The sequence below is a fragment of the Lissotriton helveticus genome, chromosome 2_1, assembly GCF_964261635.1.
Source record: "Lissotriton helveticus chromosome 2_1, aLisHel1.1, whole genome shotgun sequence".
NCBI classification, from domain to species: Eukaryota; Metazoa; Chordata; class Amphibia; order Caudata; family Salamandridae; genus Lissotriton; species Lissotriton helveticus.
Window position 1 is genome coordinate 1,005,605,240 of NC_136059.1, and position 24,867 is coordinate 1,005,630,106.

The 24,867-nt window shown below is 44.4% G+C and overlaps 1 protein-coding gene across 1 annotated transcript in view; it reads left to right on the forward strand.

Moving 5' to 3' along the window:
• LOC144818405 (annexin A1-like) overlaps nt 1-24,867 on the forward strand; it is a 198,721-nt gene that overhangs the window by 102,156 nt on the left and 71,698 nt on the right. The window contains exon 9 of the mRNA XM_078675778.1: nt 16,238-16,331. Within this exon, the coding sequence (XP_078531904.1) occupies nt 16,238-16,331 (94 nt within the window). The remainder of the gene's footprint in view (nt 1-16,237; nt 16,332-24,867) is intronic.

The following is a 24,867-nucleotide window of genomic DNA, read 5'->3' on the forward strand; positions in this document are numbered from 1 at the left end:
TCCTCGATTCCAAGTACGACTGCTGCTTCACTTTAGTGACCCCCAGGGTACCGGGGTGGTGCATACTCCGCAGCTGGACGGCCGCGTATAAATCAATGCTCGAAGGTGTCCACCTTTGAGTAGCACGCGAACAGCAGCTTGGTTTATGTATAGGTGAGGATGGGGATCCACTCGTAGATGCCGCTCCGTACGGGATCTGCCCGACGCGTTTCGAAGCTCCATATGCTTCTCTTCAGGGGCTTTAACTGAAGCGGTGTGCGCAACCGAGGACCCACTTCCCCATTTTATATATAACACACCCACCGATGGGAGGCTCAAATGAGACTGTGCATTCTGGGAAGTGTGGTCCGGGAAGCACACAATCAAGTCCTGTATGGACTCCACAAGTGGGCCCGTCCTCGATTCCAAGTACGACTGCTGCTTCACTTTAGTGACCCCCAGGGTACCGGGGTGGTGCATACTCCGCGGCTGGACGGCCGCGTATAAATCAATGCTCGAAGGTGTCCACCTTTGAGTAGCACGCGAACAGCAGCTTGGTTTATGTATATGTGAGGACGGGGATCCACTCGTAGACGCCGCTCCGTACGGGATCTGCCCGACGCGTTTCAAAGCTCCATATGCTTCTCTTCAGGGGCTTTAACGGAAGCGGTGTGCGCAACCGCCGCCCCACTTGCCCATTTTATATATAACACACCCACCGATGGGAGGCTCAAATGAGACTGTGCATTCTGGGAAGTGTGGTCCGGGAAGCGCACAGTCAAGTCCTGTATGGACTCCACAAGTGGGCCCGTCCTCGATTCCAAGTACGACTGCTGCTTCACTTTAGTGACCCCCTGGGTACCGGGGTGGTGCATACTCCGCGGCTGAACGGCCGCGTATAAATCAATGCTCGAAGGTGTCCATCTTTGAGTAGCACGCGAACAGCAGCTTGGTTTATGTATAGGTGAGGACGGGGATCCACTCGTAGACGCCGCTCCGTACGGGATCTGCCCGACGCGTTTCGAAGCTCCATATGCTTCTCTTCAGGGGCTTTAACGGAAGCGTTGTGCGCAACCGCCGACCCACTTCCCCATTTTATATATAACACACTCACCGATGGGAGGCTCAAATGAGACTGTGCATTCTGGGAAGTGTGGTCCGGGAAGCACACAATCAAGTCCTGTATGGACTCCACAAGTGGGCCCATCCTCGATTCCAAGTACGACTGCTGCTTCACTTTAGTGACCCCCAGGGTACCGGGGTGGTGCATACTCCGCGGCTGGACGGCCACGTATAAATCAATGCTCAAAGGTGTCCACCTTTGAGTAGCACTCGAACAGCAGCTTGGTTTATGTATAGGTGAGGACGAGGATCCACTTGTAGAAGCCGCTCCGTACGGGATCTGCCCGACGCGTTTCGAAGCTCCATATGCTTCTCTTCAGGGGCTTTAACGGAAGCGGTGTATGGAACCGCCGACCCATTTCCCCATTTTATATATAACACACCCACCGATGGGAGGCTCAAATGAGACTGTGCATTCTGGGAAGTGTGGTCCGGGAAGCACACAATCAAGTCCTGTATGGACTCCACAAGTGGGCCCGTCCTCGATTCCAAGTACGACTGCTGCTTGACCCCCAGGGTACCGGGGTTGGTGCATACTCCGCGGCTGGACGCCCGCGTATAAATCAAAGCTCGAAGGTGTCCACCTTTGAGTAGCACGCGAACAGCAGCTTGGTTTATGTATAGGTGAGGACGGGGATCCACTCGTAGACGCCGCTCCGTACGGGATCTGCCCGACGCGTTTCGAAGCTCCATATGCTTCTCTTCAGGGGCTTTAACGGAAGCAGTGTGCGCAACCGCCGACCCACTTGCCCATTTTATATATAACACACCCACCGATGGGAGGCTCAAATGAGACTCTGCATTCTGGGAAGTGTGGTCCGGGAAGCACACAGTCAAGTCCTGTATGGACTCCACAAGTGGGCCCGTCCTCGATTCCAAGTACGACTGCTGCTTCACTTTAGTGACCCCCAGGGTACCGGGGTGGTGCATACTCCGCGGCTGGACGGCCGCGTATAAATCAATGCTCGAAGGTGTCTACCTTTGAGTACCACGCGAACAGCAGCTTGGTTTATGTAAAGGTGAGGACGGGGATCCACTCGTAGACGCCGCTCCGTACGGGATCTGCCCGACGCGTTTCGAAGCTCCATATGCTTCTCTTCAGGGGCTTTAACGGAAGCGGTGTGCGCAACCGCCGACCCACTTCCCCATTTTATATATAACACACCCACCGATGGGAGGCTCAAATGAGACTGTGCATTCTGGGAAGTGTGGTCCGGGAAGCACACAATCAAGTCCTGTATGGACTCCACAAGTGGGCCCGTCCTCGATTCCAAGTACGACTGCTGCTTCACTTTAGTGACCCCCAGGGTACCGGGGTGGTGCATACTCCGCGGCTGGACGGCCGCGTATAAATCAAAGCTCGAAGGTGTCCACCTTTGAGTAGCACGCGAACAGCAGCTTGGTTTATGTATAGGTGAGGACGGGGATCCACTCGTAGACGCCGCTCCGTACGGGATCTGCCCGACGCGTTTCGAAGCTCCATATGCTTCTCTTCAGGGGCTTTAACGGAAGTGGTGTGCGCAACCGCCGACCCACTAGCCCATTTTATATATAACACACCCACCGATGGGAGGCTCAAATGAGACTCTGCATTCTGGGAAGTGTGGTCCGGGAAGCACTCAGTCAAGTCCTGTGTGGACTCCACAAGTGGGCCCGTCCTCGATTCCAAGTACGACTGCTGCTTCACTTTAGTGACCCCCAGGATACCGGGGTGGTGCATACTCCGCGGCTGGACGGCCGCGTATAAATCAATGCTCGAAGGTGTCCACCTTTGAGTAGCACGTGAACAGCAGCTTGGTTTATGTATAGGTGAGGACGGGGATCCACTCGTAGACGCCGCTCCGTACGGGATCTGCCCGACGCGTTTCGAAGCTCCATATGCTTCTCTTCAGGGGCTTTAACGGAAGCGGTGTGCGCAACCGCCGACCCACTTGCCCATTTTATATATAACACACCCACCGATGGGAGGCTCAAATGAGACTCTGCATTCTGGGAAGTGTGGTCCGGGAAGCACACAGTCAAGTCATGTATGGACTCCACAAGTGGGCCCGTCCTCGATTCCAAGTACGACTGCTGCTTCACTTTAGTGACCCCCAGGGTACCGGGGTGGTGCATACTCCGCGGCTGGACGGCCGCGTATAAATCAATGCTCGAAGGTGTCCACCTTTGAGTAGCACGCGAACAGCAGCTTGGTTTATGTATAGGTGAGGACGGGGATCCACTCGTAGACGCCGCTCCGTACGGGATCTGCCCGACGCGTTTCGAACCTCCATATGCTTCTCTTCAGGGGCTTTAACGGAAGCGGTGTGCGCAACCGCCGACCCACTTCCCCATTTTATATATAACACACCCACCGATGGGAGGCTCAAATGAGACTGTGCATTCTGGGAAGTGTGGTCCAGGAAGCACACAATCAAGTCCTGTATGGACTCCACAAGTGGGCCCGTCCTCGATTCCAAGTACGACTGCTGCTTCACTTTAGTGACTCCCGGATACCGGGGTGGTGCATACTCCGCGGCTGGACGGCCCCGTATAAATCAATGCTCGAAGGTGTCCACCTTTGAGTAGCACGCGAACAGCAGCTTGGTTTATGTATAGGTGAGGACGGGGATCCACTCGTAGACGCCGCTCCGTACGGGATCTGCCCGACGCGTTTCGAAGCTCCATATGCTTCTCTTCAGGGGCTTTAACGGAAGCGGTGTGCGCAACCGCCGACCCACTTGCCCATTTTATATATAACACACCCACCGATGGGAGGCTCAAATGAGACTGTGCATTCTGGGAAGTGTGGTCCGAGAAGCACACAATCAAGTCCTGTATGGCCTCCACAAGTGGGCCCGTCCTCGATTCCAAGTACGACTGCTGCTTCACTTTAGTGACCCCCAGGGTACCGGGGTGGTGCATACTCCGCGGCTGGACGGCCGCGTATAAATCAATGCTCGAAGGTGTCCACCTTTGAGTAGCACGCGAACAGCTGCTTGGTTTATGTATAGGTGAGGACGGGGATCCACTCGTAGACGCCGCTCCGTACGGGATCTGCCTGACGCGTTTCGAAGCTCCATATGCTTCTCTTTCGGGGCTTTAACGGAAGCGGTGTGCGCAACCGCCGACCCACTTCCCCATTTTATATATAACACACCCACCGATGGGAGGCTCAAAAGAGACTGTGCATTCTGGGAAGTGTGGTCCGGGAAGCACACAATCAAGTCCTGTATGGACTCCACAAGTGGGCCCGTCCTCGATTCCAAGTACGACTGCTGCTTCACTTTAGTTACCCCCCAGGGTACCGGAGTGGTGCATACTCCGCGGCTGGACGGCCGCGTATAAATCAAAGCTCAAAGGTGTCCACCTTTGAGTAGCACGCGAACAGCAGCTTGGTTTATGTATAGGTGAGGACGGGGATCCACTCGTAGACGACGCTCCGTACGGGATCTGCCCGACGCGTTTCGAAGCTCCATGTGCTTCTCTTCAGGGGCTTTAACGGAAGCGGTGTGCGCAACCGCCGACCCACTTCCCCATTTTATATATAACACACCCACCGATGGGAGGCTCAAATGAGACTGTGCATTCTGGGAAGTGTGGTCCGGGAAGCACACAATCAAGTCCTGTATGGACTCCACAAGTGGGCCCGTCCTCGATTCCAAGTACGACTGCTGCTTCACTTTAGTGACCCCCAGGGTACCGGGGTGGTGCATACTCCGCGGCTGGACGGCCGCGTATAAATCAATGCTCGAAGGTGTCCATCTTTGAGTAGCACGTGAACAGCAGCTTGGTTTATGTATAGGTGAGGACGGGGATCCACTCGTAGACGCCGCTCCGTACGGGATCTGCCCGACGATTTTCGAAGCTCCATATGCTTCTCTTCAGGGGCTTTAACGGAAGCGGTGTACGGAACCGCCGACCCATTTCCCCATTTTATATATAACACACCCACCGATGGGAGGCTCAAATGAGACTATGCATTCTGGGAAGTGTGGTCCGGGAAGCACACAATCAAGTCCTGTATGGACTCCACAAGTGGGCCCGTCCTCGATTCCAAGTACGACTGCTGCTTGACCCCCAGGGTACCGGGGTGGTGCATACTCCGCGGCTGGACGTCCGCGTATAAATCAAAGCTCGAAGGTGTCCACCTTTGAGTAGCACACGAACAGCAGCTTGGTTTATGTATAGGTGAGGACGGGGATCCACTCGTAGACGCCGCTCCGTACGGGATCTGCCCGACGCGTTTCGAAGCTCCATATGCTTCTCTTCAGGGGCTTTAACGGAAGCGGTGTGCGCAACCGCCGACCCACTTGCCCATTTTATATATAACACACCCACCGATGGGAGGCTCAAATGAGACTCTGCATTCTGGGAAGTGTGGTCCGGGAAGCACACAGTCAAGTCCTGTATGAACTCCACAAGTGGGCCCGTCCTGGATTCCAAGTACGACTGCTGTTTCACTTTAGTGACCCCCAGGGTACCGGGGTGGTGCATACTCCACGGCTGGACGGCCGCGTATAAATCAATGCTCGAAGGTGTCCACCTTTGAGTACCACGCGAACAGCAGCTTGGTTTATGTAAAGGTGAGGACGGGGATCCACTCGTAGACGCCGCTCCGTACGGGATCTGCCCGACGCGTTTCGAAGCTCCATATGCTTTTCTTCAGGGGCTTTAACGGAAGCGGTGTGCGCAACCGCCGACCCACTTCCCCATTTTATATATAACACACCCACCGATGGGAGGCTCAAATGAGACTGTGCATTCTGGGAAGTGTGGTCCGGGAAGCACACAATCAAGTCCTGTATGGACTCCACAAGTGGGCCCGTCCTCGATTCCAAGTACGACTGCTGCTTCACTTTAGTTACCCCCCAGGGTACCGGAGTGGTGCATACTCCGCGGCTGGACGGCCGCGTATAAATCAAAGCTCAAAGGTGTCAACCTTTGAGTAGCACGCGAACAGCAGCTTGGTTTATGTATAGGTGAGGACTGGGATCCACTCGTAGACGCCGCTCCATACGGGATCTGCCCGACGCATTTCGAAGCTCCATATGCTTCTCTTCAGGGGCTTTAACGGAAGCGGTGTGCGCAACCGCCGACCCACTTCCCAGTTTTATATATAACACACCCACCGATGGGAGGCTCAAATGAGACTGTGCATTCTGGGAAGTGTATATACATATATATATATATATATACTGAAAAATCGAAGGGGTTACAGGTACATTATAGTTAAGAAATACAATAAAAAAAACATTGGAAATTCACTAAAAAAAGCAAAGGTTGCAGGGACGTTATAGTTAGGTTCAAATGTTACACACACAAAACCATAGAAAGTCAGCAGTTATAGTTCTCTCAAGTAACTATAACTCATGCCTTAAGGTAACTATAACTTGCGCTCTGCCATGCAGAGTTTTCTTATCCATCCGTTCCATAATTTTACAGCAAATGTTGCAGGTTTCATGCCCAACAATCACTAATACATGGTGCCCCCAGAAACGTAAATGAACCAAGCAAAAGCTGATGCCTATTGTGCTGAGATAATTATGGTCTTGTGTATTGCAAGGGGTGGCTTATTTAAACACCTTGTTAGTTAGAATTGGTCTGCTTGCTGAAATGTATGGCTGTATAACGTATAGTTTCATGGGGATACAAGCCATGGCATTTGTATATTTGCAATAAAACCTCTGTACATGCAACAATTCTGAAAGGCACTAAGAAGTTTGAATACTCTAGCGATGTTCTGACAAAAAGTGCAACAATGTCATTAGATGGCGGAACAGGATGGTTGATCGTGCTAAATATCATGGTGTCAGTTTGCAACATGTTCAGAAAATAACCTAAGTGATTCAGAAAAAATGTCAAACAATATACGAGCACTTGTCAGTTGTTTCCAGAGAAATTGGTTTATTGAATGAGGAGCGGTGCAAACCCTACTCAACAAAAAACACAATCATTGTTAGGGTAAACCACAAAAGCCATTAAATTAACCTGTGTTTAACCCTCTGGTAGCTTGTCATAAAAGCAGTCAGAATTAACTTAGAGTTCATTGTTTGAGGAGGGATGAACACCCCACTCAAGCAACAGCCACAATCTTTGTTAGTGTGAACCATAAAAGTCATTAGGTTCACCTGGGCTCAACCCTTTGGTACCTTGGCACAAAATGAGTCAGGCTTACCTTAGAGGCCCTTTGTTAAGTATACATGCAGCCCTCAAACAGTAATAAAGAGAAAACACAACACAAGAAAAAATCCCACACCAATTTAGAAAAATGGAGAGAATTTTAATAAAAAGAATTGCACAAAAACTGGCTGAATCCAATTAATTTTTAGGTAAAAATAGTGCCTAAAAGATTAAAGCGGCAACTGTGGATATCTGATTGCGTAAGACAGGGGCAAGTCAAAAGTTAAAGCCGATAGCAATGGAGCATGGTTTGGACCCACAAGGTGGATTGGATACAGTCTCTGCTTACCTTTGGACTTAGGAGACATTTTGCAGAAATGTCCAGGAGAAAGTAGAGTTCAGCAGGGCAAGACTGGAGGCTGTGTCCAAGGAGGAGTTGTCATTGCCGGGAAGCACTAGATGAGGTCTCAGGGAAGCCTTTGATGATGGCAAGAAAAAGCCACGAGTGGAAAAAGTCAGATTCCATTGAGTAGCCTGTTGCCATTGAGCCCGGTGAAGATTTTTACCTTGAGACTCACACAACCTTTTGGAAGTTGAAAACCTCCATCTGGACAAAGCTGCAAGCTGTAGCTGAAGAGACTCCATGAGGCCGAATACCGTCGGTCAGAGGTCCTGCTAAACAGGATTTACTGGTGTGAAGACCGTAGAAGAAGCTGCCACAAAGTCAGGCCGTTCAGTGATGCAGATGGCAGGTAGGTCCCAGTCCTCTGTCGATTCTTCTGGTGTTTTGGTTTTTAATGAAAACGCCCTAACCTTTAGGATTAGACAGGAGCAGCATCCCGAACACCGCTTCCAAGGGTCCAGGACTTGGGAGACACCAGTTGGGTGGGTTAGGACTCATTCCATTAGAGCCCAAGGCCAGGGTTCAAGAGGCCAGGAGTTTGTAATGTCTCTGTAGCTCACCCACGAGGCAGGAAAACTAGCTCTTGGAATCACTGTGGGGTTAAGAAGATGATATTCTCTCCTTCAAAACAGCAAGGCAGGCCTCAAGCCACAGGGTAGTCCTCTGAACAACATTCCAGACCTCAAGGACTAGGGCAGTCCTCTGGTAGCAGCACGGTAGTCCTCTGAAGTACAATGCAGGCCTCAAGCAGCAGGACAGTCCTCTGGAGTACAAGGCAGTTCTTCTGTAGTCTTCCATAGGCCCAGAAGTGTGCTGAAGAGGTCGTTTAGGAGGTCCAACATTTATACCTCGTGCCAGCCTTTGAAGTGGGCGTGGCATACTGGCTACCCCCACATTTTGGTCTAGAAAGTTCTTCCCTTCCCCAGCCAAGGATCCAAGAAGTTTGGGGTGAAAAAAGACTGTTGTTGTGTTACTTTGCTGTGTGCTGCAGGCAGCCCTTTGTAATGTAACTGGGGCAGAGAACAGCTCTGCCCCACCCTTCCTGGCATGATGGCCCATCCTGCTGTCACCTGGTGCCCCTTTGACTCACTGTCTTGGAGGAATACACAAAGGCCATCTGCTAAGCTATTCACAATCATGTGACGAAGGACAAAGGCACCAAATGGTTAGGGCAAGAAAATGCCACCTTCCTAAAAGTACTAATAACAAATCGGGTTGGCTCTAATCAGTAAGGCTGAGCCTAATAAACTAAATAACAAAGAAGAAATGCAAATACTGATAATCAATTCAAAACAACAATTTGTAACCAAAGTACCAATCCCAATTCAATACTTGGATATGCTATTAAATAGCTGTTTATTCAGAAGTATTTCAAAAGTGCATGCTTTTGAATTAGTGCTGCAGTTCAAACAATCTTATATGACAAAAATGAACATCAAGACACGAAAAGTGGAATAAAACCTCATCCATACAATCACTCATTACTCCTCAAACAAATACAAATACTTCTGAATAAACAGCTATTTAATAGCATATCCAAGTATTGAATTGTGATTGGTACTTTGGGTACAAATTGCTGTTTTGAATTGATTATCAGTATTGGCATTTCTTCTTTGTTATTTACCTTCCTAAAAGTGGCATTTTCAGAATTTTCACTTAAAATTCGACTTTACCATTAAGGACAATTTTAAATTACAATTTATTTGTGTCCAAACTTGACATCCCTACCTGTTCACAAACAAGAGTTAGCACTTATTACATGCAATAAGGTAATCCAATGTTACCCAGGCCCTGGGTGCAAGAAGTGCCAAAATCCTGGGGACTTCTACATTAATTCAATATGACAATCAAGTGTAAGCCAATAGAACCATGTTTAAGGACAGAGCACAAACATTTTAGTAGTGGTTGGCAGTGGTACAGTGCAGAGCCCTAATTCCAACAAAACCAAACTTCAGAAACAGGAGGGGTGAAGGCAAAAAGTTTGGGTGAAGACCATACGTAGGGTGACAGGTCTAACAAGACCCAAATAAAACTCAAGAAAGCTGACTATGGATAACCACTTAATGGTGTTGATGCAAGTGAGTGCATGCTATGTGTTTCAAAGGCCTCCCTGAATTTAGTGTGGACAATTCCAAGAAAGATTGTTTGGATAAGGACATTTGTAAAGAAAGAAAACTTACACATCATTTAGAGCAATTGTACCAAATTTCATGATTGCAGTTTTTAAGCCTGGACACTATTCTAGTTTATCTGCTCCCTTTTGGAAGTATGCTGTGGGAGATAAAAATGATTTGGTCGAAAGGCACCTATCTCACTCTTGAAAGGCAGGATGATATCCATCTCTATCAAAAAGAAGTGTGCTCTACAACCCAGAATCAATTACGTGGTCCTTTTATTTATGTATTTATTTAGTTAGTTATTCATCTGTCTTTGTCAAATGGTCATATTACTGTGTAAATATTGTAGTACAACGCATTATTATATAATTTATTAAAATAAATCATTTAATAAATTACCTGGAAGACTTTAGCTAGATCGCTGACATGGCGCCGTACAGTGGGGAGTGACCACACTAAGGGGCAGATTATGATGGAGGATTTTCTGCATCCTCCGGGCCAACGGAAGCCACCGCCAGCCCGGAGGATGCGGAAAATCCTCTGGGAAGCCTCAAAAGACCCACCGCCATATTAGGATGGCGGTGGGTCTAGAAATCTGTCCCCAGCTTTTCCGCCGCGGTCGCCTTCCGACCACGGCGGAAAAGCTTTAACATGGCTGTCGGTGTCTATCAGACACCGCCAGCCATATTAGGATGGTGTAAGATGTATGTTTTTCCGTGGCGGCTTTTCCGCAGTGGAAAAGCATACGGAGGTTCACTTTGGGGGCCCGTTGCGGGTCCCCTGGGTGAAGGGGGGTGGGGGATGCACATGGGGGGGTACCTATGGTACCCCCCTGCATTTGCATGAACAAAGCAGCAGGCACCGCGCGGTGCCTGCCGCTTTGTGCATGCAAATTCACAACTTTAATTTATAACATTCCGGCGGATGCTGCTTCAAGCAGCACCCGCCGCAATGTTAACAATACAGGATGTGACCGCCAAAGTGGCGGTCACATCCTAATTTGCACGGAGGGACCGCGCCGCTGCCCCTGCGGACGGTCCCTCCTACTCTTTGGTGGCGGACGGACTCAGGTCTGTCCGCCATCATAATCGGCCCTATAATGTCTGCTCAGGATGGGACATCTATGGAGTATTTTCCTGGAAACGCTGTTAGACAACATACAACTGAAGATTCCAATAATTTTAGGAGGTTAAATTAGAAAGTGGGGGAGATAACTACCTAAAACTATATTATCAGTAGCTAAAACTGAATCTATAACTTTCCTCTCTGACTCTGTGTCTATATAAAATAAAATTCTCATCCATCAATCTATGAGAGCCTCATAGACCATCATTCTTCATTTTCTGAGCTACTTCCATGGTATCCTCATCCTTCTTGATGTTCACACAAAGTTTTCAAACGTACATGGTATTTTGGCTAATTGTGTTGCATCATCCTTCCATTTAAATAGTGTCAAATAACACATTATAATGCTCATTAATTAGGATTTCTATAATATTAACACATAAGGCATAACTACAAACATTGTTTTAAAGAAATTTAACTTTTTTATTAACTGCAGAGAGTGTCAGACATGACATTTAAAAAGTCTGATTTAATCACTATACCTAAATATTTCATCCCAGTTTGGATCTGGGGTGAAGCATAGTATTAGTTCCATGTCATGACCTCTGACTTATTTATTGACAGTGCATCTGGGAACCACAACAAAATATTTATTTTCTGTCTACATGGGGATAGGAATATTTGGTCCTGTAGTATAAACTATTAGTTCATTAGCATACTGAAGTGGCATTGTTTCACATCTAAAAAATGTAGTGAGCTAATGGATCATTAATAGGATTGTTTGACATAAGAGACACTGCTGTCTAGGGCCTCTCTCAATTTTCAAACCAAATATCACATTCCCATTAACCCCTTCGGTGCTCATGACGAGCTGAGCTCGTCATGAGTCGTGCCGCTCGCACGCTGATGACGAGCTCAGCTCGTCATGTAACGCGGCTTTTGGAAAAAAGCCGCGTAGCGCAAAACTAAAATCTTAGCAGACGGGGCTAGTATAATGGCATGACCAGAATGAGGTAACATTGGTCTAATATCAAAATACTGCAAGACCCATCATAAAAATATCCAGTTTGCTCAATCACAATCCTTGGTAGTATCAACAGCATATATTCCAAGGAGTACCCTATTGTGTACAGCCAAGTTGAGTGAACCAGTCGGAATGTGCGATAAATCACTAACCTGCCTCCCAGAAATAAATATTGTCTTGTTGTCATCAACAATACAGATTATGCATTTATTTAACCCTACTGCAAGAATACATGCAAAGAGTTTAGTATCACAGTTTAGCAAACAGGTAAGGCATACATGAATCTCATCTTTCAGGGTCCTTACTTTGATTCTGTATTATGGTGATGGTAATATCTTGCCAGGATATGTTCTACTGCCCACATTTCCCTCCTTCAACTGCAGTTCTAATCATTTCACTAGAAAGTGATTTTTACTTCCTCCTTCTGGTCAGGCGACTAGGAGTCAATATTTGATGTATTTAGAAATAGATTTTCTTAATAGGCCCCTTCCATGTAATCTTCTAAAGCAAGCACAATCTCAGAGCTAATGGACACCTTGACGTCTGATGATGTATGCTTCACTACTTTATTAATACTTCTAGAGCTGTCTCTATTGGTCTTCCATGCTAAAAAAGCACCACTTGGTTAGTTATATTTCAATGAAAAGATGCTCAGATACACAGGATACATCGTCAGGTACTTAACTAAGGTAGTATAGCAAGGGTGAGTGCCAAGGAGGTATCATTTGAGAGAAGGGTTTGTAAAAAGCTTTGACCCCCAAAGATATACCACTATTCTGATGAGCAATATCTTCAACCTTCACTTGGTCGAGTAGATAGAGATGCTCAGATAAATATATTGATGATTGTAGTAGCGATTGTAGTAGCGACTTCCAAGATTTACAAATGACTTAAGCGTTCTAGAGGACCTGCAAATGGTAATCCCAATGCAGGGAAAAAGAACGTACAGGGAAACAGCACTTTAAGCAGAAGAAGATAGTACCTGATAAGAAGCAAAATGTCTCATAAAAAGTGAGTGCTTCTGACAAATGAAGAGTGGGTAGTTACAACACTGAACAGCACAACCAAAATCACAATAACCTGCAATTCTCCCCTACCCCTTTCGAACACAAGTGTGACTCATATCCATGTGGAGACGAAGACACCTGATGGGCACCTGAAGGAACCTGATGTCATTTGTCATGAAACATATTCTAACTGAGAGAGATGTAAAACTGTGCATATAGAGGATTTTCTGGACTCTTTTACCCGATTCCTATGATATCATATTAGCAAAATACAATAAGCTTGCCTCGTTCATTTTCTGATCAATGCCTCCATCGTGGAGAATACCCTCTTGGGGCCTTTTGCCCCAAGCTTTGTTGGATTCATGCCTTATGTTGGTGCCTCTGTACTGCCAATAAGGATAACATTATGCCTATGAAGGCTATCTTATGCAAGAGACACTGAATGCCTTCATTGAATGCAGTATGGCAACAAGGCAGGTTTAAGCTTTATGCCTGAGATAGAGGAGAATACTCACGGAATGCATCATGATCATCTTGAAAACTAGAATACAAGCAATACGACAAGAAGGGTCACACTATGGTAGGTCCCACGTAATGGTTAGAATTCTGATCGCTATTACTGGCAGTGTCACTCAATTTCCAAATCTTCCTCCTTCACCTTTTTCTCATTCGATCACATACATTTCTCATTTTTGTCTCACTATATGTTGACAGTTTCACTCTTGCTGATTCTATACCTCTCTCTCTTACTTTTATCTCTGTTTCCATTTCATCTCCTTCAAACTATTTTTTCTAATACATATCTCAACATCCTCTTCTGAATGCTTCTCTTTAACCTGCTACTTGGACTTATTCCTTTTTCTTCTCTTCCCCCTTACCCTCTCATGGTCATTTGTCTACTTTGTCTCACACCTCATTCCTCAACTCCTCCTATCCTTTCCCCAATTCATACATTTCCATTCCTTGTTTACCTTTGTACTGCAATTTCTTTTTGCTTCACTCTCCTTTCTTTTATTTAATCATCCTCTTTCTTTCTGTCCCTCTTGTCCATGCTGTAGCTTTTATTCCCTTGGTCGATCTTTCATTATTTCTTTCTCAGTCTTTCTTTCTTCCTGCCTTTTCTTCTATGCTTTTTTCTTTTTACTTTTTTCTTACTTTCTTTCATTTTTAACTACTGTCTTTCGTCCCTCATTCCTTATTTCTCCTTTCATTGTCTATTATTTTTTCTTTCAATAGTGATTTATTTTTCATTTTATGACCTTACTATTCAGCAGGTGTATCAATCTTGCAACAAACAGAGGATGTTCTTTTTTAAAGAGACTGATGGCCGTTCCACAAACCTGCTGCAACTTTAACTGCCATAACAAGCTGGGTGTACCTTATATTACTGATAACGTCCGTATACCACCAATTCTGTTGTGGCTTTCAGTATGGAGAAGGGAAACTCAAAATATGACCTAAGATATTTTGAAAGACTGCTTAAAGCTCGATGAAGTAGGAAAGACTGCTTGGCTGCAATATGTTAAGAGCACCCTTTATTGGCCACCAAAATTTATACGAGAATCCGTCTACCTGGCTCAGTGTCTCGAGGGCTAAATTGAAGGGATTATTATTAGCTAAATTTAGCTAAATTAGGGAGTGACAGGTGGGAGTTTAACCGTAACAAGGCGACGGTTAGACTACATCTGTTAGCACCCAGATTAGCAACCGACACTTCTTTTTATTTAACCTTTGTCACAAATCGCCAACATAGATTTATTTTAGTTAGATTCCGGCTAAATTATATCCCATTTATATTAGGATATCCCTCTAATACATACTCTGTCAATGCCCTTCCTGCTTGTACATGCGAAGGTCAATCCCACCAGTCTGACCTGCATTTTTTAATCTTCTGTAAATTGTATTCTGAGGAAAGGAAAATATTTATTCTCCCGCACTTGCATAGGCTGAAGTTTACACAGTGCCTCCCAGCCTTTAATTTTTTACAGATGTTACCTGACCATTTTACATGCTATTCCTTAGCCTCATTTTTATGGTGTGCTATAAATAATAGGAGGCGGCAGGGATTGCAGGAAAGTTTAAGAGCCAGGGGGCAAAAATGCATATATGTAAAATGGAATGTATTCAGATATAATCTGTTACAATATCTACATTTTTAAAGCACATATTTTATGAATTGTAAATAGACATGGGTTTTATTAGTGAAGAATGTTATCTTTTTATACTATGTATATGGCTGTATGTTATGCTTTTTCTGCTATTTATGTAATAGCAAAGAAAACATTGTATTGACCCTCCTTTTCTATCTTATATTATTCTATTTCTCTTTTTTTGTCTCTTTCTTACCCATTTCTCATTTGCCTTTCTTTCTCCCTTTTTTCCTTCCTAATCTCTTTTCTTTCTTCTTTCACTTGTCTCTCTCTTTCTTTCCTTCTCTCATTCATTCTTGTCCATATGTTTACTTTTTTTGCATTTGTTTATTTTTGTCTTTTCTTTTTCTCCTTTATTTTCTTGTTCACTTTCTATCCTCCCTTTTCTTTGTCTATTTCTTTCGTAGTCCGTATTTTTCTTTCTCTCTCATTTTGTTTGCCTCTCTCTCCCTCTGCCTCCCCCCCCCCCATTTTCATAATTTCTGTCTTCATCACTGCATTCATTTCATTTAACTGCTCCTGGCATACACCCCTTAACTCTCTCAAGCCTTTCTGTTAGTTTTATTTGTGTATACTTACAGACAGAAGAAGGCTTATAAAGCATTTTAGTGCGGGTGGCACAACCTACTACACAATCTGAATCAGAGGACAAACAGTTATGAAAACAGTTCTGAGAGTTTCACCTGGCTGACCTTCTACTTAAGAATCTGGCTTTTGCCATAGCTGCAGTGCAATATTTCACAGGTCTTGTCACATATCTTGAGCCATATGAATGGTTCAATAAATTAAATGCGTGCTTTTCACAGCTGTTGTGATCTCAAGGACATAAGAATGAGTCCCATCAATGATCCCTTAAGTCTTCTATCATTCAAAGGATTGTAAAAATTAGCATCATTACTTTGGGCGATAGTATGCTGTATGAAGTAATATATAGAAAGGCAAGTTACCATGACTATAAAACACAAACAAAAACAGTAAGTGATTAGCTACCTGTGTATGAAGCAAGGGATATCTATCCTGTATAAGCCCCCTTTAGATCAGATCCATACTATTGTGGATACTAACCTTGAATAAACATGATAGGGGAATTGCACTTTGTTTCTTTGCTTAGTGATGCAACTACTGATCTGTGGATATATTGCCTATTGTTTCTGAATATTAACCTTACTATTCACATGGGCAATGTATGTTCTTCTAAGCAGTGCAGTACACATTTTTTCAAAAAACAATCTTCATGTAAGGTTTGTTGTCTTTATGTTATCAAATAGGCTTTGTATGATGCCGGAGAAAGGAAGAAAGGAACAGATATTAATGCTTTCATCAACATCCTAACTTCAAGAAGCTGTGCGCACCTTCGTAAGGGTATGTATCATTCATACATTTCTTATACAACCCAAAATCAGTAAACACCAGTTTGAACATGTGCACAACATCAACAGAATATGTAGTGAATTTCCCTATATCGATGAGATTAACTTCTTGAATGTTAAAGAATTAGCACAACTATTTGATTTGCCATAACGGTTGATAGTGGAAATATGCATTTTAAGGCTTTAGACTAAGGGATCAGTTCACAAAGGTATACTTACAAGTAAGTACATTTACACAAATAGGTTTACTCTTACACTAGTGAGTAACTTATACTACTTTGGGCTAGTCACACTTTACAAGTGTAAAATTATTCAAAAGTGTAGACTTACACCCCTACATCCCCTTGAATCAGGGGTCAGCTGAAAAGCAGCAGTTGTAAGTCCAGCCCGACACATGGCCAATTACTGATACTGCAACATCCTCCCATTAAAAAAATGCAAATAGACACTTAAAATAAAATCCCTGGGGAAATAAAGCTAAATTACATTACATTATTTAAAATAGGTATAAACATATGAATACATTGAATTTAGTGTAAACATATAAAAAAATAAGACAATTTCTAAAATTATATTTTCATATATTTTAATAAAAAATGTTTACAAATTAATGTGAATTAACTTTATTAATTAGAATTAAATTACTTAAAAATACATTACTTTAATCAATTCTATACATCATTTTGAAAAATTACAACATAATCGAATATATTTTTTATGTTTGAATATTTTATTAAATTACAAAAAAGTTTTAATTTAATTTGGAATATTCAAATTAATGACATTTTAAGTCATTAATATATATAAATATAAATTAATATATATATAAATATATTTTTTTATGTTGTTTAAATATTTTATTAAATTACAAAAAAGTTTTCATTTAATTTGAAATATTCAAATTAATGACATTTTAAGAGAGAGCCACGTCTGGTCAAGACTGATTGCATATGGCTGGGTTAATCTGGAATGGCATGTTGAGGAAAAAAACGATGGATTTAGGCCAGATCTCTGTGTAAATAGTTTATAGCTAAATTGTTTTCTCATTGTTTTGCTTGCTTATTACATTACTGTGAGTAAAACATTCAATGCAGTGATATACATTATGATTTGAGAATTTATCTGTCTTAAGTTTACAATTCATATTAGGAAGAAAATGCTGTTTGTAAATCATTTTAGATGTAAACTCTTATAACTCCATTATCAAACCCTTGTAGCCATCTAAAGACAAAAACTTGATTTTAATTCTGTACAAATAATAGCACTTTTTAAGTCGATATGAAGAAAAAAATTGACTAAGGACTGCAAGTTTATCATAGCCTCAGTGATGCTGAAGCTATGAGACCTATGCAGTTTTTAAAACTTTTCTGTGGAAGCAGAAAAAATGGTAGCATCTACTTTAATCATCATTTGCATGTACATAGATAATTCAACACATGGAAAACCCTGTATGAAAGATCTGGCTTCTACAATCTGCAAGGCTAAAAGAGGTAGTTTAATAGAACTTTATTAAACCGACACTGCAGGTCAATGTTAGCCTTTTTATGAGAATTAACCTAGAGTATTCCACCACCTCTGTAAGTGTGGGAGAGGGAACAGGGGATGGATGTGAAACATTACTAAGATCTGACCAAGGAAGGTGAGGAATCAAGCTGCTTTAAATGATTCGTCTTGATGCATTTAATGCTCAGACCAAGGTGAAGATTGGTATCCATTAAAACGTCGTCTCCTCCAAATTTGGAAGAATATTTGCTCTATAGTAAAAAAATAAACAATTGTGATTGCTAGAAGGTAATATAATTGTGATTTAATTTCTTGTAGTTAAAAAGCAAAAACAACTTGTAGAAAAGTAGAAGGTGCGTTTTACTTACTACCTGTGCATGGCTTGCGGGCTTGGGGGGATGGTCACGTGGGTCGCGAGGGAAACTGTGGGAGGGGCTGTTACAGGTGTGTCATGCGGGGGTGAGGATGGGGAATTAAAAAGGAAGCAGACAGCCAGCCTCCCTCTTCTAAGCCAATCACATCGCTGCAACGCAGCGTTGTGATTGGTCTGAGCGCCGTGTCAGCCAAAGGCTGGAGGGGCAGGCATGTTCTTCATGCCGGCTGTATTTCAACCTTCAAGGAGAACAGGGATGTGCACATGACTGTTTTGGGTGGCTCGAGAGGGCCGACCAAACAGTCATTGCGCACTTAGGAGTGGGCAAACCACTCCTCCCCTGCATCCAGAGCAGAGCAGCCCTGCCCACCCGCCCGCCCGCAACGCAGATGGACACAAACCATAAAATGATAATAACTATCTTATTGTCATTTTATGTTTCTAAAGTTGCCACTGCTGTGAAGCAGTGGGATGACGCTCCTCCGCCATTGCGGAGGAGCCACCGCTGCTTAACACTGACATACTAGGGCTATCCTCAATAGTATGCTACCCTTGGCTTGTGGGTAAATTAACAGGTTTATTCCAATGTTGAAAAACATTCAGATGTTAGGCATTCTGTGTTCAGACTATACCACAGTGGCAGAGACAGTAGCAATGTTAATACTCAATAGCCTAGGGCTAAATGTAATTGCAGTTGCACCTCTGGTGAATGCAGGCTAGACAAGATTTAACAGACTGATCGCCCACGTTTATTAGCCTTTCACAAGAGAGAGGCACGTGAAGAAGTGAATGAAGAGGTGCAACATTGCTATCAGGGATCTCACAGCTCCAAAAGGGAAACTCTCATTCGACTATCAGGATCACAGAGCAGACATATTGTCTTTATATGATGCCATAAAGGAATGCCATCCTAGTATGTAGGGTCTGATTTGATACATGCTGGACATTGAGGAGGGCCAGTATTGCAGATCATGGGATGGGTCCTGACACACAGTTATGTAAAGTGTAGTAGGGAAATTATGACATTCACCATGATTAGGAAAAGAACATGTCAAAAGAGTTTGACGTGCACTCACTGTAACCAAAAGGAAGACCCATGTGAGGGGGGTTATTGGGCGATCTCAGTAGCACAATTTATGGTGTAGTTAAATTTGTAGATTGCACAAGCTGGTGGCAAAGCTGGGATGTTGAGAAAAGGGAATGAAGGGGACTCACTGAAGGTTTTTAAGAAGGGATGTGATTTACGCACAGATGTAATGTAGTGGACAAGTTATGGGAAGTGCGGGATAATGTAAGAAGATTGTGGTAGGTTGATACAGGGTCATGGCTTTCACCATGTGGACTGTTTTAATGGCACACACTTTCATTAAAGTATTGGTAAATTATAGGTGAACATGCCACATCATATTTCATGGACAGCACCACCTAATGTGAGTCACTCTTCCTCATGTGAATAGTGTTCACATTTATAATTAAAGGTAACCACTAGCAAACATCTATTTAGAGGCATAATAAATGTGAGAGCAATTAAAAAAAAAATCCCAGCCATTTTGTACTACTCTTCCACAAAGATGAAGACCTCTGAAACGGGATCATAGGGTTTCGGATTTCTTTGCAGGTCAATCACTATTTATGTTCTCACTTTGATTTTGTTACACCTCTTCTCCAGGTATTTTGCAGTCTTCAAAACAGACTCATCAACTATTAGCTATTATCCCGCATCAACTATTAACTATTATCTCGCAATATGAGAGTACATTTTATTTTGACACTTTTTCAGGTATCTCCTAACTATAGATTCATGTAGGTGGTGTATGAAGGGCCAACACGGTCTTCCAGTCATCTTAGAGTGTTTCCATGAAAATGTCTACTAACAACACGGGCAGCATTCTTTTGTGCATGCTCTATTGGTGACATTGTGTGAAAGAATCATTTTCCCTGAGCTCTCTACAAAGGAAAAGCAACATTTTTAAAAGTGATTTCGAATCTGGTGCCCATTCCCAGAATGGAATATAACAACCTTCTATAATTTTAGGAAAGTGCTTTGAACTGCCAGATAGGACAGCCTTCTCTGCACTCTTACCCATCTTCATTTATAAGAATTTAGGGCCTGATTACAAGTTTGGTGGTCCAACCAGTGGTGGCAATCCCTGCACCACCAGACAGGTGGTTTGTCTGCCATATTACAAATACGGTGGTAGGACCGCCACAACTGTTGGAGAGCATGAATCCTGCGGCAGTGGTGCGGTGTTCAGAGGCCCAAATATGCTTGGCGGGCCGCTGCGGTAAGCCCACCATTAAAAGTGAAGCAGTGAGAAAACTTAGGGGGACCTGCAAGGCCCCCTGTTTCTTCAGGGCCATGGGATGCATGCAGGGGGGCACATGGTGTTCTCCCCTGTCTGCATACACCCCCTTTTTTGCAAGGCATAGACTTCACAGTCCATGCAGTGCAGGAACAAGCTTTGGTGTTCCTGTTGCGGTAGCTTTTTAATAGGCACCAATGTGGGAATGCCAAAGGACCACCTGCCAGACCAAGAGAAAATTCTTAATCTGGCGGGCTGTCTGATTGCAGATTTGGTGGTCCTGAAGTGGGGCGGTGGTATGGCGGCCCGCTCCAGACTGACAAACTCTTAATCAGACACTTACTCAGTACCTAATTTGTGCCAGTGAGGCCTGGTGAGCAGCACCAGCAATTGTTTAATTGAAGCTCGAATTTGTGTGGCCTCCACACAGTCCTAGCCCCTATCTGCAGCTGTTTACATTTGCAGAGCACCAAGAAACAGCCGAACAGTCCTTTTAAAAAAATTTCACAGTGGCACATGATATAGAAGGAGAGCAAATACAGTTTTACTTTAATATTTGTTGTATTGGCAACCCTTATTCTTTTTGCATAGGCCATAATCGTAATAGAAGAAGGACTTTTGTGTGCATTTTCCAAGCCTATTGTAGAGCCAGGAGACCGCTATCGGAAAGGAAAGTAAAGCCAAGCCTTCCCCCCAATACTTCAACCCTTACAAAATTGGCACTTATCTATTGTGTTTTTTTATTTTTACGAAATAAGCACAGCTTTATTTATGTAGCCCATGATCTTATCTGAATTCACCTAAAAAGCCATGCAATAATTGTAAGACTGGGCTGACATGGTTCATCTTTCTTAAAGCCACATTTTTTAGTTTAAACAAGCATCCTTTGTTTCTGAAATCACATTTATAGTGCCTCAAGGGCCTGTACTGTTTGTAGTTCCTGTCAGTATCAGCAGTGCACTGTTGTAGTGCATCATTGATTGCTAATATTTGAGGTGCAATACCTACACGTAGGATTTGAGATCCATTTCAAATCTTGTATTTACCTTTAGTGGATAAAAAGAAATAACAGTCTACCATTTTGGACACAGACATGTAGTACCTGTGTTAAAATGTAGTGAAGGTGGATGTTCCATTTCTGGGCCACTGAGGCACTCCCTCACATTAAGCACACAATGTATATGTCCTATTTGACAGTAACCAATCTTTTGGCTATTGCCTGAACTGGCACGTTCTGGTTGGCTGAGGTGAGGCTGTAGCCAGGCAGAACCTATCACTCCCATCAGGGGTGGGTGATTACACTCCCTGTATACCCTGCGCTCACCCTTGGGTAGGTTGACATTGAGCAGTGAGGCTTATCACAGAGGCAATGTGTAAAGCATTGGCACAACACTCTCACACAATAAATGCACTGACCGTCACAAAAGAGACTGTACATGTGGTGGATGTAAATAAAGTTTGTATTCAAAACACATTAATTAACACAACATGAGCATCATGTATTTCTGGGCATAAATCACATTTGATAATATCACGAGCTGTAATAGGTCCAACAATGTTAAAGTGACATCAGTAATATGCGCACTTGGGACAGATCCTACTTTATGCCCAGCAACCTTATGCGGTGCGAAACTTCAGAACAAGGCCAACCCTGGAAATCATTATAATTCAATACCACACAGTTATATGGTACATCCCAGATCACAACGATACTAGAAATGTGTACACACAAATAATTACAAAACTTTTAAACAGCGCAGTGGGCCAAGGCCACATGGGTAAAAATCAAAATCAAATGAAGTATTCTTTTGGCAAGGAATCAATGTGTAAAGCAACACCGCCATACTGTGTAATTAATAACAGGCAGTCACTCCCACATACTCACTCCTCACCGATACACGATGCCCCGATATCAGGTTGGTTTGTATGGAGAGCACTTGCACATACATGCATACAGCACCGTAGTGGGGTGCAACTGCTATCCAAAAGGTCAGTTAAAAATGCACATGCAGACCCCGAGTCCCCAGCCCTCCTCCTCCATTCAGATAACCCCGACTACCCTACACCCACGGCCTTTGGATAAATAAATCTGTTCGAGGCATGTGGGCTGCTGAATTCATATCTGTGCATAGTTCGCCGCCTAGTGTTGGGTCCGGATGATTGCACCTTGTTGTCCTGGAAGAGTCTTCAAAGTATCACGAGATAGGTGACTCCTCCCCTGGATTACAGTGAGCATGGGCATCTTCTCCATCCTCAGACTGTTTTTTTCCGCCATTGGGTTCGGATGTTATTCCTATACTCCAACTTCGGAATCGAAACTAAACTTTTCTAGAGGCCAAAAGGCCTTCGACTTCGACGGTATTGTTCTCGCTAGGTACTTCTTGACTTGATCAAGTTTTCCATCTCGACTCGGTCGTCGACGCGGGCCGTTGGGCCTTTTTGACGCCACGTGGGCCTGCTTTCGATGGAAAGGAGCCCGTTCAAAAGGTGCCCAAAATGCCACTCCAAGTTCACGCATACTGACAGACACACAGTATGCAACAAGTGCCCATCACCAGACCACAAGGAAGAAACCTGCCCAGCCTGTGCCCAATTCGGTTCGAAGAAAACTATCCGGATTTGACGGGCCGCTAGGCAAGAGATGCAGCGACAGGCACCGGAACCAGACAACATCTTCGAGGATGAACAGGAACTTCCAGAAGGAGAAGATTCGCATCTAGAGATCGTCACCGCCGAGGACCACTCGGACTCCGATGATGAAATCCCACCAGGGCAAATCATGAGTACATTGCCGCCGACACCAATTACCCCGTTACCGAAGGCTCCGATCGAGGCATTAGGCCTTAGCCAAGATCCAAAACACCATTCGGCAGCTCCGCCGTCTGGCTCGGCTTCGAAAACAAAGATTAAGCCTTCAGACACCCCAGGTCCAAGTAAAGTGATCCCAAAGAAGGTTCTAGAACCCAAAAAGGTCGTCGACCCGAAGGGCGTCGAACCAAAGAAGGCCGTACAGCCTAAGGGCGTCGAGCCGAAGCAGGCCATCGAGCCAAAAAGCGCAGAACCAAAGAAGGCCGTCGAGCCAAAGAAGGCCGCCGAACCAAAGGGCGCCGACCCGAAGAAGGCCGTCGACCCAAAGAAGGCCGCTGCGCAAAAAGTCGTCGAACCGAAGAGGGTCTCCGACACAGAGGGCGTCGTACCGAAGCCTGTGGCCCAGCCAAAAAAGGTTATTGAGCCAAACAAAGGCACCGACCCAAAGACAAGTGCTCCTAAAAAAGCGGTTGATCCGAGAAAAAGCCTTGACTCGACAAAAGACAGTCAACCTAAAAAATCTGTCGAGCACAGAAAGAGCATCGAACCTGAAGATCCGGTCGATCCGCAATCAGTCGTCGAGCCGGACAAAGAGCCCGAGCCGAAGAAGAGCAATAAGGCACCGAAAGTCGTGAACCAAAAAAGGTTGTCGATCCGAAGGCAACGGGAGATCCAAAAAAGACTGAGTCAAAAAAGTCAAAGACACAGCCACGGACAGTGAAAGAAGAACTCTTCCACCCAGAGCCATCTGAGGATCAGGCAAAAATATATATCAACCCTGAGACTGGTAAAGTCACTATTTTACACAGGAAAAAGAGGCCATTGGACACTGACCCTCATTCCCCCATTTTTCTAAAGAAAAAGGACTTTGGGACTACTCCCTCTAGACCCTTCATTCCTTTCTATCCGACTATGCCTACTGCGCCTTTTGCTCCTTACTCTCCTAGGCACTCTGGGGACAATGAGGGCGACACAGGGGAAGATCCTCAATATGATATTAACTATCCAGAGGATCCTAACCCTCAAAATGAACCATGGGTAGGGCCCACTGATCCATATGACACGCATCCCATCCCTGACACCTCCTCATACCCAACAAGGCTGTCACCTACTGACGACACCATTGTATTCAACCAGCTAATAGATATGACGGCGCAGTACCACAACGAACCTATAGAAGAGGACTTTTTATTTGACACATTCCCTACTGAGAAAAATGTCAGAACACTTCCTATGTTGAAAGGGGTCCTAAAACACGCGCCAAATATATTTAAAAATACAGCCAGAGCACGTGTAATCAATCCCAGGAATGAAAAGAAATATAGAGCGGACCCTACTTATATCAGAGGTCAGTTGCCATTAGATTCACTAGTGGTGGCCAACGCACGCAAACGGGCCAACTCGCAGACAACAGGAGAAGCTCCACCTCCTGATAAAGAGTCCAAAATACTAGAGGCCTCGGGTAAAAGAGTAGCATCACAGGCCTCCAATTCATGGAGAATTGCAAATACACAAGCTCTACTAGCTCGTTATGACAGAGC